The following is a 20,459-nucleotide window of genomic DNA, read 5'->3' on the forward strand; positions in this document are numbered from 1 at the left end:
ATACAAAATATCTACCCCATATCTGAGATATGAAAGCTTCTTAAATGCAATGTGAAAATAGTATGTAAAATGGCACCTGTAAAATGACCCTGGCAAGCGTTCTTCGACAAGTGCCCTTTCAATGCCAAACCGCGCGTTAAAAGTGCCCTTTTTCAATGGAAGCACCATGCCCCTTTAAGAGTCTGCAGGAAACACTAGGTAATTTTTTCGATGTTTTCCGGTTCCGGTTTATCTGGAACAACTGATACAGGGACTGGAAACCGGCATTTAGCTTATCTTATGCTGTCGTCCAATCAAAGCGTATGCCGTAGGTTATTCTGCTATTACTCAAACACTTACGCCTTACTGGTACTGATGATAAACCCGAACAGAAAATGAGGTTTTTTACCTGTAACTTTTTTATTTCTACAAGTTGAAATCAATGGTCGGTATCAAAATAAAGCTTAACCTTTGCTGAACACTTTGTCATTTACAAAATTTTCTTGGTATTATTATATTGAAACTTTTCCCAAAAAGCTGCAACAGTCATTCCTGATCAAGTAATGAAAAGTTAACAAATGTCAGGCCTTCATGTTTCGACAGTGAGCATGCGCAAAAAAACACCCTCTTCCCCAGTAATTTTGGATAAATATTTTTTATACAAATTTATGTAAGTCATTTATTTATACAGAATATTTACCAATTTTGTTTTTGTTTACACCAGTTGATGTTGTAAGTGGAAACTATTAGATGGTGTGTTCAATTTTATAATTAACCGATTGCAATCGAATATTTCCAAGGTGTTCGACTTTATCATCTGTCCGGGTTTATCATCAGTACCAGTACAGTTTAACTCGTCCTTTCAGTGAAAATCTGGGAAAGCATTTGTTGAATTTTTTGTTGAAAACAAAAGTTCTGCCATGAAATTATTGCCTGCATCTGTTTTTAAATGGAAAATATCTACATTAATCTTATTTTTCGCCCTGTGAAAATGGCTAAATCTAGACTTGTCTTACCCAGAGAGAAAGATGTCGTTTTTTACATGATATTTGCCTTGTTGATTCAGAGTATTTAGAACAAAAAAATTAGGACATATTTTAATGAAAATAGCAAGTCAAAACTGTAAACTGTTGCCTGAAAATATTTGTTTATGTAATTGCTCTGTTCTTCACCATTTAAATGCGTGTTAAACCTAGATGATTTTCTGCAGTTTTATCTAAAAGTTCGGAATACTAAATGTAACTTCGTTGTCGGCCTTTTTTTAAAACAAAATATTGTTGTTTTAATTTAAATACATTGTATTTTTCACACATCAGTTTTAAGATTAAATTTATTAAACTAATTTTTGGAGTTTAAACAACAATTTCATTTGAAACATTCCCTACGTTCAAGAAGAATGTTTGTTTCTGTTTGTAGAAATCTGACATTATAAACAATAATTATAATTATGGCTCTACAAGATTAAGAAAAGTGTCAGCTTTCTGTTATTTTCCATTTTTAGCTCGACTATTCATAGAATAGTGAGCTATTGCACTCGCCCATGCGTCGGCGTCGGCGTCCGCGTCCCGATTTTGGTTAAGGTTTTGTATGTAAGCTGGTATCTCAGTAACCACTTGTGGGAATGGATTGAAACTTCACACACTTATTCACTGTGACAAACTGACTTACACTGCACAGGTTCCATAACTCTATTTTGCTTTTTTACAAAATTATGCCCCTTTTTCGACTTAGAAATTTTTGGTTAAGGTTTTGTATGTAAGCTGGTAACTCAGTAACCACTTGTGGAATGGATTGAAACTTCACACACTTATTCACTGTGATGAACTGATCTACATTGCACAGGTTCCATAACTCTATTTTGCTTTTTTACAAAATTATGCCCTTTTCGACTTAGAATTTTTGGTTAAGGTTTTGTATGTAAGCTGGTAACTCAGTAACCACTTGTGGGAATGATTGAAACTTCACACACTTATTCCTGTGATGAACTGATCTACATTGCACAGGATCCATAACTCTATTTTGCTTTTTTACAAAAATTATGCCCCTTTCGACTTAGAAATTTTTGGTTAAGGTTTTGTAGTAAGCTGGTATCTCAGTACTTATTAATGGAATGGATTGAAACTTCACATACTTGTTCACTATCATGATCTGACATGCACTAAGCAAGTCCCATAACTCTACTCTCTTTTTTTCAAAATTATGCCCTTTTTCGACTTAGCAGTTTTTGGTTAAATGTTTGTATGTAATTGATATCTCAGTATCCACTAATTGAATGGATTGAAACTTCACACACTGTTCACTGTCATGATCTAAATTTTCACTGTGAAGGTCCCATAATTCTACTTGGCATTTTTACAAAATTATGCCCCTTTGACTTAGCATTTTTTGTTAAGTTTTTGTATGTAAGCTGGTATCTCAGTATCCACAAATTGGAAAGGATTGAAACTTCACACACTTGTTCACTGTCATGATATGACATGCAGTACAGAGGTTCAATACCTCTACTTTGCATTTTACAAAATTATGCCCCTTTTTCAACTTTTGTATTCATTCAATTGACAAGGCTGTTGAATAGTCGAGCGTTGCTGTCCTCCGACAGCTCTTGTTTTTATTCAAATCCAACAAAAATCGGCCCTTTGATAAAGGTTTGAAGTTGCGTGGTAAAATATTTCTTCAGGGAAGTGAGCTCGAGTTAATTCATATAATAATTAAGCATATCACCACATGCAGTCGCATGCTGTTTTTGCTTCAGAATCCCTTTAGATCAATTTCTGATCATCTAATTATCGCCACTTAACATGTGACTGGTAAACCCTTTGAACAATAAGTGTTATAACTCCATGATTAACATGAGGTAATATGCTAGATTACACGCTAATCGATAGTGGCGAAAACAAAATATCGATCGCTAACGACTGGTCGATATTTACAGGTATGGACGACAGCATAATACAGATAAATGTATTGATTTATACGGAGTTTCTGCTCCCCGTATTAGACCTTCCTGGGTTTATGTACCATGTTTGCAGCTATTTTCGCGTACTAACTAAGGGAATAAATGAGTAAAGGAAAGAAAAACAATACTATGTTGCTATAATTTCCTATTAACTTCCTAAAGCTTTTCTTTTCCACTATTATTTCAAGTAGAAAATCATTTTTCTAGTCCTTGTTTACTTTAAACCCATCGTGTTTCGGGTGCATATGACTTTCACTTTGGCCAAGGGAGTTAATTCTAATTTCGCAGTACGGCATCCGACTTAGTAAAGCGCTTCCTGTGAAAGTGTAAAATGTATAGGACCCCTAAATTTTCAAAATAAATTTCGTGAGTAAGACATTAAAAATTATTGCAATGTAAAATTAACACAGTGGAAGGGTAATTCCGTCAAATATATGGACAACACACAATTCATTACCGATTTTACTTAGTCAAATGATCGAAGAGAGCATTTAAAAATAATTGACCTACGTTTACAAAAATAGGGTGTGAAACGTAATCAGCTTTCAGAGAAGGTCAAATGTGTTTACTGTAGAGAGCGCTGCACATTGTTGTTCTCGCAAAAATCAAATACCGCGAGACCAGATGTAACGCGAAAATAGCAGCTAGTGGTATACAGTCCGCAGAGCACCTCAAATCAGTCACAGCATGATTCTTTTATTTCTTTTTCTTAATGAAAAATGTATATGCAACTGAAAAACACTTTTTAAACAGTAAGGAAGTGTAAAGGCCCTCAAGTTTCTGCCTGGAGTGCAAACAAACAAAAAAATTCTAAAGCCATTACGAGAACGCAGCGAATCACGTCACCGTCACACCGGTTTCCCATAAATTTTGCAAAGTATGATATTCGCTGTAACAGGTATGATGACACCAAATGTAAATTTAACTATTTCAAGTGAATCTATAGTCTATAGGTCAGATCAAAGGAAAAGCTAGTTATCACTCCAGAGGCCACATTTATGGCCATATCTTAATGAACCTTGGTCAGAATGTTAATCTTGATGATATTTAGGTCAATTCAAATCTGGATCAGGTGGGGTCAAAAACCAGGTCACCAGGTCAAATCAAAGGAAAAGCTAGCTAACACTCTAGAGGAAGCATTTATGACCATATCTTAATGAAAGTTGGTCAGAATGTTAATCTTGATGATCTTTAAGTCAAGATTAAACCTGGGTCATGTAGGGTCAAAAACTAGGTCACCAGGTCAAATCAAAGGAAAAGCTTGTTAACACTCTAGAGGCCACCTTTATGACTGTATCTTCCTGAATCTTGGTCAGAATGTTTCTCTTGATGATCTTTAGGTCAAGTTGGAATCTGGGTCATGTGGGGTCTAAAACTAGGTCAACAGTTCAAATCAAAGGAAAAGCTATTTAACACTCTCTAGAGGCCACATTTATGACCATATCTTACTAGACTTTGGTCAGAATATTAAATTTGATGATATTTAGGCCAAATTCAAATCTGGGTCATGTGGGGTCAAAAACTAAGTCACCAGGTCAGATCAAAGGAAAAGCTAGCTAACACTTTAGAGGCGGCATTTATGACCATATCTTAATTAAACTTTGTCAGAATGTTAATCTTAATGATCTTTTAAGTCAGGTTTAAATCTGGGTCAGGTGGAGTCAAAAACTAGGTCACCAGGTCAAATCAAAGGAAAAGCCACATTTATGATAATATCTCTATGAAACTTGGTCAGAATGTTAATCTTGGTGATCTTTAGGCTAAGTTCAATCTGGATCATGTGGAATGTGACCTACTGATCTACTTTCTTGTTTTTTATGATACAGCCTTGAAATTTGGATGACATGTACAGTTTAGCACACCGGTCTCAAAACTGACTTTCAGTGACCATGAATGTGACCTACTGACCTACTTTCTTGTTTTTTAAGATACAGCTTTGAAATTTGGATGACATGTACAGTTTTGCAGACTGATCTTAAAACTTAATTTCAGTGACCATGAATATGACCTACTGACCTACTTTCTTGTTTCTTAAGATACAGTCTGGAAATCTGGATAACATGTACCGTTTTGCATACCGATCTTAAAACTGATGTTCAGTGACCACAAATGTGACCTACTGACCTACTTTCTTAATATTTTAGCATCAGTTTGACATTTGAAACATGTAGCGCAGGTGAGCGATCCAGGGTCATCATGATCCTCTTGTTTTTCCAAATTTGGCCAATTTTACAACTTGAAAATTCCAAATTTTCTCAGGTACTATTTATAGGCAGAAGAAAGCCTGGTTTTAGCTCATGATATGAATTAGGAATAAAGACAAGTCTTTCTATGTACCTTAATTCAGTGCACATAACCTTAGGGCTAGAATGATTATGCAAGATGGTGTTCATGAGTTGAAGATACATGTATTAATGATATTGCTTTGCTCAGAATCTAGACCCAAAAATGCACAGAGGTCACCATTTGCATAACTATATTCAAAACTTCCAAGGGGAAGGCCTCCTAACCCCCATAACAATAGAGGACACATCCTTCCATAAATTCCTCCACTACGCACCTTGACGATCACACCTTTGCCGTCACCTTGACCTTAAGTAGACATTTCCAGGGTTCTCGGAAACACCGAAATCGGCGTCCCTGTACGCATAATTGGTCCAACAAAAACCACAAAAATTAATTGATTACATAAACCTATGAATACACAAGGTTTGACTAGAGAGCAAAATAATGTGGTTGGAGTTACTCGCTTGTCACCGATAGCCGTGTATAGCCAGTCAGCGTTGCGCATTTCCACTACACCGTGAGACTGGGGGCATATGTATTATCAACTCAGTTACATGTGATTGCGGCGTGATTGCATAGGTAACAACCTCTAATTGCGTTTGAAGTAACTATGATTGTTTTCTCATGTACTAATTACCTGGCAGAAAAAAAGAATTTCTTAGAAAAAGTGATAATTAGGCTTAATTATGAATGTCTGAGTAATTTTACAGGGGTTCCACTAGACCCGAAAACCCAAGAGTCCCAGGACCCTTGGGCCCAAATTTTGAAGGGTCCTTTTCCAAAATACAGGAGTCCTATCCCAACATGTCAATATAATTTACTATATTTTTTATTCAGTAATACGTAGATTTTTACCTAAGAAAACAATAAACCCAAGATCATGTTACAGCATAATAAAAATGTCAGTCTCAGGTCATATAGTCTCATATTGTAAACTAATATTTATCAAAATTCATGTTATTTTAATTAGGTTTTCTTCAATATTTCATTTCATTTTTATAACAGAACAGTGCTTATAACACTCTAGAAAATGTATCCAAAATGTACTATCCGAATACTGTTACACTTTCAGAATGTCATCGGAAAGTAGTTTTTGCTCAGTTTATTTGGCAAACTAAGCTAAATCAGCGATAGTTCCTGAAATAATGATGCTACTCTTATCATAAAAATCTGCACTGAAGTCAGGTTTTTTTTTAGGAATTTTGGAAATATGCATATGACATCGGGTGTAATTAGACCGTGAACGGACATTCTAAACTTATTTTTGCTTTCGAAATTCATCAAAATTTGTGAAGTTTCTTGTTGAAATTACGATATGATCACTAAACAATGGTCTAATTTAAAGTTGGCATGAAAAAATCTTGCAGGGCACTTTTCACATGCTCGGTAATCAGCTGCTTACGATAATTTAATAATTGGCGCCTTTTTTGACAGTACACAGGATTCGCTTTATCAATTAATTAACACTTCATTGATTTCTTGTTACCTATGTGCACTCGCCGTGACGTAACTTGCAGATAAAAAAATCAGCGAGGCATGTCTACAGGAGAAAGGGCGGGATTTAGCAGAGATCAAAGGCAGGAGAGCATGACCGCGAGTGTTTATTTTGAATACACGTGTCTATCGTGGAAATGGTTTTACTGAAGGAAATTAATGATAAGAGAAAGGATTATCAAAGGAAAATGCCCCCGGGTCCCGAAGGACGCACAGGCAAGTATTCTGCCGGGTCCTTTGAGCGTCTTTTGAAAATCTCCCGGGTCCGGACCCGGGGTCCCGGGTCAAATGGAACCCCTGATTTTAAGATGCTGTTGATGTGGTCTTAACGTGATTATTTTTCTGCAAAATTGCTGATGTTATTGAAGAAGCATTACATTGATCATAGACATACTGTGCATTCTTGTTGTATTTTAGACCAAATGTTTTAATGTTATGCTCTTAGTAAGTATTAAAATAAAAGTAGTAATAATTTATATATTTTTTTTCACTGTATGTTTATATACGTTTCCATTCTGAAATAAAAAGGTAAAGAAGAAAAAAAATATCACAGGGGATATTGTCAAACTTGATATTTTCACAGGGGTGATTTTGTCCTACATTCATTTTTGATTGCATTTTTCACCTATTTACTCTTTACCTTTTTATCTCAATGGTGATTACAAAATGTTTGTCGGTCTACACTTAATTTGACAGTACAATAGAGGCCTGTGTTTTGACGAAAAGTTTGTCTGTCAGTCTAGTTGGGACTGCAACTTTTTCAGCTTTGGGAGTCCCCGGACTGCAACTTGAAATTGCTAGTGAGAACCCTGATTTCTGAATCTGCGCATGCAAAGTTTCTTTTCATTTCATGTTTTTTCAGTGGTTTTAACAACAATTTACACATTAAGCCAGTGCAATGTCGCATTTAACTTCATGACGTCAGCACACTTTGATGATGTCGGCTCAACATCAAGACATGACAGTGTTCATGTGTAATAGCAAACTTCAACATTTTTAAAGAGAATATATGAGCATTGCAATTAATAGGAAATCAGTCTAGTCTGATTTCTAAGCAATTTTGTTTTAACTAATATTGCTTTAAAAATTATTTATTGCAAAGCAGCAGTTTCGGTACTACAGTATATAGGTTTTACTTTGATATATATACATATACATGATTAACTATTGTCGTTCAGATACATAATATTATATCACTCGGGCTGCGACCTGGTGATATAATTCCTTTGCATCAGAACTCCAAACATCTACAAACTGCAGTTAGTCCCTGTGCTTTCTCCTCTTCATTTTCTTAATGTTGATTGTTTCTCTTCTTAACCTCTGTCCTATTATATGGCAAAATTGAAGTCAGTAAGTAAGGATGCCTTTTATGTTAGTCATTTCTTTTATTGGTAACATGTATACACATAAATGACAACTTTTATAGTAACCAGCTACAGTAACACTAACTGGACTATAATTACATTTTTGTTCCAGTTTGCAGCATGTAGGAGAAAACTTGACAGCAAATGTGAGGCCTTGTTGATACTGAGCCAGGAGCTGGACCAGTGTCGCAGCGAGAGGGACCAGTTCAAATTGATGGCCGAGCAGCTCCGAGAAAGATGTCAGACTTTGAAGAGAAGCACGTCAGGCAAGGTTTGTATAAACTTTATAGCATTATCTCAGTTAGACCAATAGTAAGAGGAGATCAGTGTCACAGTAAGAGGGAGGAGTTCAAGCTGATGGTTATGCAGCTCTGAAGGAGATGTCAAACTTTGAATAGAAGCATGTCTGGCAAGATTTGTATAAAGAAGGCTTGTGTTTGCTGTATATAGGCCTTGAGAAATTTTTGAACTCAATTTTAACTATGCAAATACTATGGCTATAGAAGTTTGACATTGAAATACAGTTTCAATAGTTTTGGGCTGTATAGCATTAGCTGTTTTATAAGCGTGCTCTATCCCATAAGTGCTTGTCTTATTCAGAAGGTAAAACTGAATTTGTATAAAAATTCAGAAGTTGAAAGAACCAGTTAAGTATAATTTGCTGTTCCTAACATCAGCAATGAACTTTTAAAGATATGACAGGTAATGGGGTAGGATTTAGTGACAGATCTGAAAAACAGTAATATTGAACACTTTAATAGGTGTAGTTAAAAAGAGCTAAGTGGATCATGCTGTGTTGCTATAGAAATAACATATGGAGTGCAGCTTTCCTGTTGATCTGTAGAAATCTGATGCATAAAATCTCTATCTTTCAGTAGTCTGTGTATCTAAAAATCTGTCCTTGGAGAGGAAATGAAATTTTATTGAAATTGAAAGAATGCAGCCCAATAGCTGCATTCTCCCTCATCTATGATTTCCTACTATCTTTCAGATTCCCTCACCTATGGTTCCTCTATGATTCCCTCTCAGATTCCCTCCTATGATTCCCTCTCAGATTCCCTCCCCTATGGTTCCTCTATGATTCCCTCTTCTATGAATCCCTCTCAGATTCCCTCCTATGATTCCCTCTCACATTCCCTCACATATGGTTCCTCTATGATTTCCTCTCAGATTCCATCACCTATGGTTCCTTCTCATATTCCCTCCTCTATGATTCCTCTATGATTCCTTCTCATATTCCCTCCCCTATGATTCCTCTATGATTCCCTCTCAGATTTCTCCCCTATGGTTCCTCTATGATTCCCTCTCAGATTCCCTCTTCTATGAATCCCTCTCAGATTCCCTCCTATGATTCCCTCTCACATTCCCTCACATATGGTTCCTCTATGATTCCCTCTCAGATTCCATCACCTATGGTTCCTTCTCATATTCCCTCCCCTATGATTCCCCCTCAGATTCCCTCCCCTATAGTTCCTCTATGAAATTGATTCCCTCTCAGATTCCCTTTTCTATGAATCCCTCTCAGATTCCCTCACATATGGTTCCACTATGATTCCCTCTCAGATTCCATCACCTATCATTCCTCTATGATTGTCTCCTCTGATTTCCTCTCAGGTTCCCTCTTCTATGAGTTCTCTATGATTCCCTCTCTGATTCTGTTCTCTATGATTTCCTCTCAGATTCCCTCCCCTATGATTCCTCTCAGATTCCTCCCTTTATGATTCCCTCTCCAATGATTCCTCTATGATTCTCTCCCCTGATTCCCTCTCCTATTATTCCTCTCTGATTCCCTTCTCTATGATTTCCTCCTGTCTCTTTCCTTCATGATTCAGATCACTTGGGCCAAGGTCAGAGTCATACTTGGAGGTCAAAGGTTAGATATCTTAGAATAATGTTTGCTCCGTATCTTCTAAACTGCTTTGAAGATTTTTGTGAAACTAGCATTAAATATTTACTTTGTCAAGATGACATGCATCTAACACTCATTCCAGGTCAAGATCACTTTTAGATGTCAAAGATCAGATAGCTTAAATTTGTGTTCCCTCCAAATCTACTACTGGAATAATTTTCATAAAACTAGTGTTAACATTATCAAAATGATATGCAGAGTGCACAGTCCAGGTCAGAAGGTTGAAGGTCAAGGTCACACTTGAAGGCTAAAGGTCATGACCACAACATTTTACTTACCTCGTGTCAAAGTGGCATCTTGGTGTATTAATCACCTTTAGTGATAGCTCTAGTTATATTTATTTTATTATAGGAGGGACAAGTGCAAAACTGTTGTAACTGTATATGAATAAAGAACAAGAACCTATTGACTAAACTGAACCCGACATGAATTGCAGAAAAGTTGCTGAGTCACATAATACATAATTTTTAGCTCACCTGTCACATAGTGACAAGGTGAGCTTTTGTGATCACCCAGCGTCCGTCGTCCGTGCGTCAGTCCGTCCGTAAACTTTTGCTTGTGACCACTCTAGAGGTGACATTTTTCGTGGGATCTTTATGAAAGTTGGTCAGAATGTTCATCTTGATGATATCTAGGTCAAGTTCGAAACTGGGTCACGTGCCGTCAAATACTAGGTCAGTAGGTCTAAAAATAGAAAAACCTTGTGACCTCTCTGGAGGCCATATGTTTCATGAGATCTTCATGAAAATTGGTCAGAACGTTCACCTTGATGATATCTAGGGCAAGTTCGAAAGTGGGTCATGTGCCGTCAAAAACTAGGTCAGTAGGTCAAATAATAGAAAAACCTTGTGACCTCTCTAGAGGTCATATTTTTCATGGGATCTGTCTGAAAGTTGGTCTGAATGTTCATATTGATGATTTCTAGGTCAAGTTCGAACATGGGTCACTTACGGTCAAAAACTAGGTCAGTAGGTCTAAAAATAGAAAAACCTTGTGACCTCTCTAGAGGCCATACTTGTGAATGGATCTCCATAAAAATTGGTAAGAATGTTCATCTTGGTGATGTCTAGGTCAAGTTCGAAAGTGGGCCACATGCCATCAAAAAGTAGGTCAGTAGGTCAAATAATGAAAAAACATTGTGACCTCTCTAGAGGCCATATTTTTCATGTGATCTGTATGAATGTTGGTCTGAATGTTTATCTTGATGATATATAGGTCAAGTTTGAAACAGGGTCAACTGCAATCAAAATCTAGGTCAGTAGGTCTTGAAAGAGAAAAACCTTGTGACCTCTCTAGAGGCCATACCCGTAAATAGATCTTCATGAAAATTGGTCAGAATGTTCACCTTGATGATATCTAGTTCAAATTTGAAACTGGGTCATGTGCCTTAAAAAACTAGGTCAGTAGGTCAAATAATAAAAAAACCTTGTGACCTCTCTAGAGGCCATACTTTTCATGGGATCTGTATGAAAGTTGGTCTGAATGTTCATCTTGATGATATCTAGGTCAAATTTGAAACTGGGTCAACTGCGTTCAAAAACTAGGTCAGTAGGTCTAAAATTATTAAAATCTTTTGACCTCTCTAGAGGCCATATGTTTCAATGGATCTTCATGAAAATTGATCTGAATGTTCACCTTGATGATATCTAGGTCATTTTCGAAACTGGATCACGTGCAGTCAAAAACTAGGCCAGTAGGTTTAAAAATAGAAAAACCTTGTGACCTCCCTAGAGGCCATATTTTTCATGAGATCTTCATGAAAATTAGTGAGAATGTTCACCTTGATGACATCTAGATAAAGTTCAAAACAGGCTCACATACCTTCGAAAACTAGGTCAAATAATAGAAAAACCTTGTGACCTCTCTTAGAGACCATATTTTTCAATGGATCTTCATGAAAATTGGTCAGAATTTTTATCTTGATAATATCTAGGTCAAGTTCAAAACTGGGTCACATCAGCTCAAAAAGTAGGTCACTATGTCAAATAATAGAAAAAACGACGTCATACTCAAAACTGGGTCATGTGGGAAGAGGTGAGCGATTCCAGACCATCATGGTCCTCTTGTTTAAACAAAACATACAGATAACTTTACTGTAGCAAATACAGATTATATATGCGTTATATTGTTCAACATAAGTGATGTAGATTTTTTAGCCTATCTGTCACAAAGTGACGAGGTGAGCTTTTGTGATCACGCGGTGTCCGTCGTCCGTGCGTGCGTGCGTCCGTAAACTTTTGCTTGTGACCACTCTAGAGGTCACATTTTTCATGGGATCTTTATGAAAGTTGGTCAGAATATTCATCTTGATGATACCTAGGTCAAATTCGAAACTGGGTCACGTGCCATCAAAAACTAGGTCAGTAGGTCTAAAAATAGAAAAAATTTGTGACCTCTCTAGAGGCCATATATTTCACAAGATCTTCATGAAAATTGGTCAGAATGTTCACCTTGATGATATCTAGGTCAAGTTCGAAACTGGGTCATGTGCCATCCAAAACTAGGTCAGTAGGTCTAAAAATAGAAAAACCTTGTGACCTCTCTAAAGGCCATATATTTCACAAGATCTTCATGAAAATTGGTCAGAGTGTTCACCTTGATGATATCTAGGTCAAGTTCGAACTGGGTCACGTGCCGTCAAAAACTAGGTCAGTAGGTCTAAAAATAGAAAAACCTTGTGACCTCTCTAGAGGCCATATTTTTCATGAGATCTTCATGAGAATTGGCCAGAATGTTCATCTTGGTTATATCTAGGTCAAGTTCGAAAGTGGGTCACGTGCCTTCAAAAACTAGGTCAGTAGGTCAAATAATAGAAAAACCTTATGACCTCTCTAGAGGCCATATTTTTCATGGGATCTGTATGAAAGTTGGCCTGAATGTTCATCTTGATGATATCTAGGTCAAGTTCGAAAGTGGATCACGTGCCATCAAAAACTAGGTCAGAAGGTCAAATAATAGAAAAACCTTGTGACCTCTCTAAAGGCCATATTTTTCATGGGATCTGTATGAAAATTGGTCTGAATGTTCATCTTGATGATATCTAGGTCAGTTTCGAAACAGGGTCATGTGCGGACAAAAACTATGTGCCTTAAAAAAACTAGGTCAGTAGGTCAAATAATAAAAAACCCTTGTGACCTTTCTAGAGGCCATACTTTTCATGGGACCTGTATGAAAGTTGGTCTGAATGTTCATCTTGATGATATCTAGATCAAGTTTGAAACTGGGTCAACTGCGGTCAAAAACTAGGTCAGTAGGTTTAAAATTATTAAAATCTTTTGACCTCTCTAGAGGCCATATTTTTCAATGGATCTTGATGAAAATTGATCTGAATGTTCACCTTGATGATATCTAGGTCAGTTTTGAAACTGGGTCACGTGCGGTCAAAAACTAGGCCAGTAGGTATAAAAATAGAAAAACCTTGTGACCTCTCTAGAGGCCATATTTTTCATGAGATCTTCATGAAAATTAGTGAGAATGTTCACCTTAATGATATCTAGGTAAAGTTCAAAACAGGGTCATGTACCTTCGAAAACTAGGTCAATAGGTCAAATAATAGAAAAACCTTGTGACCTCTGTAGAGACCATATTTTTCAATGGATCTTCATGAAAATTGGTCAGAATTTTTATCTTGATAATATCTACCGGTAGGTCAAGTTCAAAACTGGGTCACATGAGCTCAAAAACTAGGTCACTATGTCAGATAATAGAAAAAACGACGTCATACTCAAAACTGGGTCATGTGGGAAGAGGTGAGCGATTCAGGACCATCATGGTCCTCTTGTTTATAAGTTACTATAAGGCGTAAAAAAACACTGTTTGTTTCTGGTATCCCGACCTACCCTAAAGTTTTGGCCCGACCCCAAATGTTTTTATGGCCTTAGAGAATTTTTTGTCAAATTTTTAACAAAAAGTTAAAAAACTGCTCTTTTTATGCTTTAAACATGGTCAGTGATGTTAGAAATCAACTTACTGATGCTCTAAAGGCATAAGCCCCTTATTTGTATTCATTTTTTGACACAAAAATAATTTCCGAATAGTCCCACTTAACAAAAAAAAAAAAAAAAAAAATAATAAAAAAAAAAAAAATTAGCGATCTACCTACCCTAATTTATTTGAGTATGTTGCTGGAAACAAACAATTTTTTTAGCCTAATAAATATCCTAATATGAGAAAAAACATGCATTTCGATGGCTTAGCGCAATACTGGTCCAAGTGACATTTTTTCACAAAATCACTTTTTTACATATTTTTATAAACTAAGGTCAAATACACAGTCTGTGAAAAAATTAGAGTAATTTACCCTTTTTTACCCACTTTTACCCTCCAGAAACATATAGGTCTATCTCAGAATGTTGGTTTTTATCACTGCAATAAAAGTCTAACTTGAGTTGGACTTATATTGCATTGAACATTTTGTTTTATGACAAGTTTAATTTGAGTTGGTCTTATATTGCACTGATAAAATTGTTTGATTTTACCAATATGCTTTAGTTAAACCTATCAATGAACAAAAATGTTGTGATTTCTTTCAAATTAAGTACTGCATTGGTAAGTAATGTAATAAGAGCAGGAAGTGCTTGATCATTTTGATCAAGAATTACAGCCAAAATTTTTAATACTTGGAGCAGGCAAATGGTCTGGCAAGTCCACCTAAAATTTCTTTTTAACTCTCTTATAAAATTGTACAGAAGCTGAAGTTAGTCCACTGCCAAGTTATCGATTCCCTGGCGCCTGAAAGTGGCCAAGACAAATATGATACGAGAAAAAGAGCCTATACGTTTACTTGTGTAATTATATTTTTACCCTACCAAAGTTGGAAATTCAAACTCACACTGTTTTCCCTTGTTATACTTTTGTTATTCCAATTAAACGTTAAAAGCAACATTTTTTGGGTGCTATAGCAAAACTTGAGTTTGTAGTAAATACCTGGGTATCATTTACTTTTTAACCTATATATTTTCAGTAAATGGATTTAAAATATTTTTGTTCCATTGTTGAAACAAATAATGATGCTAAGAATATTTTTCCTGGCATGGACATTTGACTGTCTCAATTTAATCAAAACTATTTTGATTGGTTGCATTATTTGCTATCAAAGGATCTTCTTATAGATTTGATTTATTACATCAGATTAAGATTGTGATGCATAAACATTTAGCTACACAAAGATTTATGCAAAACATAATGAAACATGAGGCATAGCATTATCAAGCACTATTGCTATGACTAAATTTAAGTGTCATTTTTAGCTAATCTGATTTTTGATTGTCATCACTTGACGATTTGTGTTGATGTTGGTTAAAATTTTTGTTTAGGTCCACCTTTTCTCAAAAACCATAAGAGCTACAGCTTTAAAACTTTGCTTACTTGTTTGTCATGTAGGCCAAAACTATAACCCTGATAAGCATTTTGTCAAAATTGTGGTCCTTTTTGTAAGAAAATTTGGTTAAAATGTTTGTTTAGGTCCACCTTGTCTCAAAATCTGTAAATGCTTTAATCTTGGCACACATATTTATCATCTTTAGATGGCTATGTAGGTCAAGAACCATAAGTTTGATATGCATTTTGTCAGAATTACCAGTTACAAGTTACAATCTACCAATTTTCCTAAATAATTTCTGCTAAGACTCTTTTTTTTTTTTTTCAAAAATAGGTAGTATGCACACTTAAGTGACATTAATTAAACAATTTCTTGCATTATGCCGAATTTTCTTAGAAATTAGTACTTTTTACAAAATTTCAAAACAGCATGTTTTCACAATTCATTTTTACCATATTTTGCATGTTTTAACAACTCATTCTTAGCAAGAAAATGTGCAGGAGGCCAAGTAATTTGGTCAGCAAAAACCCTGGGTCTGAGTAAAAGTCCTTCTGCACATTTATCCGACCCTGTAGCATATGGTATCAAACATACCACTTTGACTTGGTTACAACACCAAGTGTTGTGGTTGGGACAAATTACATGGACACGTATAAGGCACAAGGAAAAAACGTATTTTCAAAAAAATCCAAAGTCAGGCACTCTGTGCACATGCTGGAAGGACACATTTTTTTTAATTCGATATCCAGTTTATCGCATGTTACCGCAGAGGGATCGATCCAGATTTTCGTCCCTTCGCAGCGAAAATCGGTTGGATCGATTCCCTAATAAATACATAATGACTGAAATTGAGGCTGAATTTCAATATAGTTGAGAAAAATGTAATGTAAATCTGGAAGAAAATTTGTAAACAGCCTGGTTGTTCAGTCTATAGAGCATAGGAACAGTATTCCAAGGCCACAAGTTTAAGCTTCAGTCTGGTTGCATATTTTTCTCACATAATTAACATCTTTCCATAGCTTCACCACAGAAATGATGATAGCTCCATTTCCCTAATGAATAAGTAGTTATGAATATTTTTTTTTGATTTGCAAATTTAGTTTTATATATTAAGTTTAATTACTGTTGTTGAATTCCACATTTAAGGGTTGAAAATGCACTACCGGTAATTGTAAGATATGTTATTAGGTTGTGTTTTCATACAAATTGGAAGATTCTGTTGCTTTCTCTGAAATACAGTAATAGTACTTGGATCCTTATCTGTATGTTTAATGTGCAACACCCATTTCCCCTATTTTAATTTTACTGAAGTACCTATTTTCCCTATTCCAGCTGTACTGAGGTGCCAAATTTCCCTATTCCAGCAGTGCATTTTTACCCTATTTTGGTTGTACCTAGATGCCTAAATTCCCTATTCCAGTTGTACTGAGGTGCATTTTACCCAATTCCAGTTGTACTGAGGTGCATTTTAACCTATTCCAGTTGTACTGAGGTGCATTTTAACCCTATATCAGTTGTACCTAGGTGCCTATTTCCCTGTTTTAGTTGTACTGATGTTTCCAGTTCTACTAAGGTGCCTATTTTGTCTATTTCATTTGTACTGAGTCAGAGGTGCTGTTTTCCCTATTTCAGTTGTACTGAGGTGATCTGCTAACCTGCTCCCTGTTTTTTTCTGGATTAATACGATTACTTTTTTATGGCTTTAATATCTGAAGGTATATCACAAATTTGCCACTAGAAACATAGCTGCAATAGGAATGGCCAGTTGAAAACCGATTAGTTTTGCCTAAAATGTTTTGGATGGGCAAGACAAAATAATTTTTATCTTCATCTCCTCTCTCAAAAACATAATTATTTTGGGTATACCGGTAATTACAAAAAAATGTTTTCTTTTCAGTGTAATAGAAGTCCAACTGCATTTTAATTAGCTCTGAAACAGCAAAAATACAATGTGATAATGGTCTAATTCAAGTTGGTCTTTTATTGCACTGTAAAACTGAATGCAATATCGGTCCAACTCTCAAATACACTATTTTAACTGCTTTTTGCCAAAAACTAAATTTAAACAATAATTTCTTAAGGCATTTTATGCCAACATGTAAATTTATATTTTTCCATTCCAAATAGCTTTTTATAGGATCAGTTTTTTGTCTCTCCTGAATAATTTTAGAAAATTGAGTTGGACCAGTATTGCGCTAAGCCATCGATTTATTAATTATATCAGTATAACAGCATGCTAGTTGACGTCAAAAGTATATGTTATACAGTACATTTGCATTCATAACATTTTAGTCAGTGGTTAATCTATGAATGCATTGCAATTCCCTTATAAATGTTTCGTAATTTTTTATTTCAGGCAGCTTTTATAGGCATGAATTGATATTCGTTTAAACATTGATTGTCTTTATGAAAATGTGTTGCAGCATTTGTAGCAAACAATGGAAAGGAAAAAAAAGTTGTCTGATATTTTGTCCACATGAAGCTTTGTGATACATAAAATAATTTACGTTGAAACTATAAATATAATCTGTATTTCAGTGTCCTTGAAGCTACTGTTTGTCTTTGAGGTCATAATTGACGTAAATGCGTCTTTTCTCAGTAGTTTTGAGGTCATAATTGATGTAAATAGATCTATTCTGTGTAGTTTTTAGGTCATAATTTACGTAAATGGGTCTTTTCTCTATACAGTTTTTGCCTATTCCTTCCTCTTTTATGAATGGACAAATGAATTGTCATTGACTCTATACAGTTTTGTGGTATTTTGATGCTTTATTGATCATGCCTTGTTTTTTGTCCCAAGTACCATATGATGTATGATTTCAGCTGACAGACTAAATATTGCATTGTTGTTTTATGAGGCCTGGTAATTAAGTTTTGATAACATTGTGGAAACAGCTGAACATAATGTCTTGCATTCAAAATATATATTTTCAACATATGTTGCTGCAGAAATGTACAATTTGATATTATCTTTCTGAAGTTTAAATGTACAAAATGTTTCAGGGTACCTATGCGGCCAAGTGGTTAATGTCATTTTCAAATCACTTGCCGCTTGATTTAAAACCAACCAAGGGATGTAGATTTTTTTGCATGTAAAAAGGCCATCCAGCTTGCTTACAAGAGGTTGATTTTTCTAGCCAGATGCCTGTCAGTGTATGACCTTAATTTTGTTGAGTTGACTTGAAACCCTATATTTTACCGTTTGTAAAAACAAAAATTAAAAAAAAAACAACCCAAAATGGTCTAAGACTGTTGTTCCAGAGTTTATGCAGCACCATGAATTACTGGACCTTTTCTTAAACAAAGTTATGTCCCCAACACTTTTTAGCTTGTCTGATTTTTGAAAAAAATCTACAAGGTATTGTCGTCACTTGATTGTTGGCGTTGATTAAAATTTTTGTTTAGGTCCACCTTTTCTCAAAAACTAGAGTTATGGTTCTCGGCTTACATAGTCATCTACAGCTTTGAAACTTTGTACACTTCTTAATCATCATTAGATGACTATGTAAGCCGAGAACCATAACCCTAACCTGCATTTTGTCAGAATTATGGCCCTTTTTGTACTTAGAAATTCTGAACTATAACACTTTCCTTGCATACTGACCAGCACTAGCAGCACGTATAGGCAGTGCTCTTGTTTTAAATTCTATTAGTTTGCCAGTCTGTCACAAATCTTTCAGGTCAGTATGAAAATACTGAAGTATTGTAGAACTTGCAATTTTGATGTCACCTATGCATACTTTTGTACTGATTTTATGTTGAAAAGGATGAGCTACAGGTTTGCACAAACCCTTTAAATTCAAAGAGGTATATATAATTGAATTAATTTTTTCTACCTGAATTTAATATTTCAGCCCAAACAGAGTACATCAGATACAGGCCTTTACAAGAATTATACAGATGCACAGAGTCAGGTATAGTACAAGACAGATTTTATATCTCACTGTTCGAGTTACTGTAACCCTAGAATTGTATGCAAACACCATATTTAGCATTTTTATAATGACAAGTGATTTAGTGGCTACAAAGATTCGCTGAAATACATGGATGCAAATTGTTGAAAACTTACTACATGTAGCTTAAGCACATAATAAACAGTCGACAAGTAAAATTACGAGTAAAACTGCACATCAGCTGGATTGACAGATATTTATAATTGTACATTAAACCAGTTTATGCCAAGTGGCTGACAAATGCATATGAGAAGGTTCAAACCAGACCAGAAGCAATTAAAAATGGATGGTACTCATCAGACTTGCTGTGCTTAAATGGTTTTGTATTCAATAACAAAGTGTTAAAAGTTGAAGCCACTGTATCGGATTGTAATATTGACGATACTTGTAGACTTACATTGATACTGACTATTTCATATATTAGTGTACCCAGTGGACATATGCATTTTGAATACACATCCTTTACATAGAAATATGTATATATAGTTGCTTTTTTGTATGTTTGTACTGGTGCGTAACTTTTCAGTTGTAAGTAAGATACCCTGGCCAACACCTGAGTGACCATCTTTCCAATGGTTGCTTTTTACCTGTGAAGTCGTTTCCCATTTCACCCCTGTGACTGTCAAAGATCACTTGTGAAAAGGTCATGGGATTTATGCAACATAGCTAAGAAAACCATTGTTTTTTGATAATTACACATGTATCAGGGAGGAAATATGCATACTAATGAAAGTTACAAACTTTCGCCTTTTGGAGGTAGCTGCTAATGTTTCTACCTATAAAACTTCGTGGAAACACACCAACTGTGAAAGTCACTTATAGCGCAAAATCATTTCTAGGTGTACAGTACCTTAACTTGCTTCTTGTTGATAAAGGTATTGATAATGTAGATACAGAATATAAGCAGATGTTTTAAATGGATAAATTGATTGCAATGAAAGTGCATCAAAATGTATTTAATGTTGCTGCATAAAGTTAGAGACACATTCTAAATTTAGACCAAAGGATGGTATTGTATGTAATTGGTTTTTGGGGGGCCTCTGTCCCAGGCCGAGTGTTTAAAATCACTTGCCACTCACTGATGTGGGTTTGAGCCTCTCTTGGGGCATAGAATATTTCATTTTAGGAAGCCATCCAGCAGGCATAATATAAGGTTGATGGTTCTTCCCAAGTTCCCATCCATGATATTATAATGCCT

General features: G+C 35.5%; 1 protein-coding gene across 1 annotated transcript in view; it reads left to right on the forward strand.

Annotated features, from left to right (window-relative positions):
* The window catches only part of LOC123547617 (GRIP and coiled-coil domain-containing protein 2-like), a 39,750-nt gene that overhangs the window by 1,259 nt on the left and 18,032 nt on the right, over positions 1–20,459 (forward strand). Inside the window, exons 2-3 of the mRNA XM_045334870.2 lie at positions 8,192–8,350; positions 19,163–19,222. Of these exons, the coding sequence (XP_045190805.2) occupies positions 8,192–8,350; positions 19,163–19,222 (219 nt within the window). The remainder of the gene's footprint in view (positions 1–8,191; positions 8,351–19,162; positions 19,223–20,459) is intronic.

Source organism: Mercenaria mercenaria, chromosome 9, assembly GCF_021730395.1.
Source record: "Mercenaria mercenaria strain notata chromosome 9, MADL_Memer_1, whole genome shotgun sequence".
NCBI classification, from domain to species: Eukaryota; Metazoa; Mollusca; class Bivalvia; order Venerida; family Veneridae; genus Mercenaria; species Mercenaria mercenaria.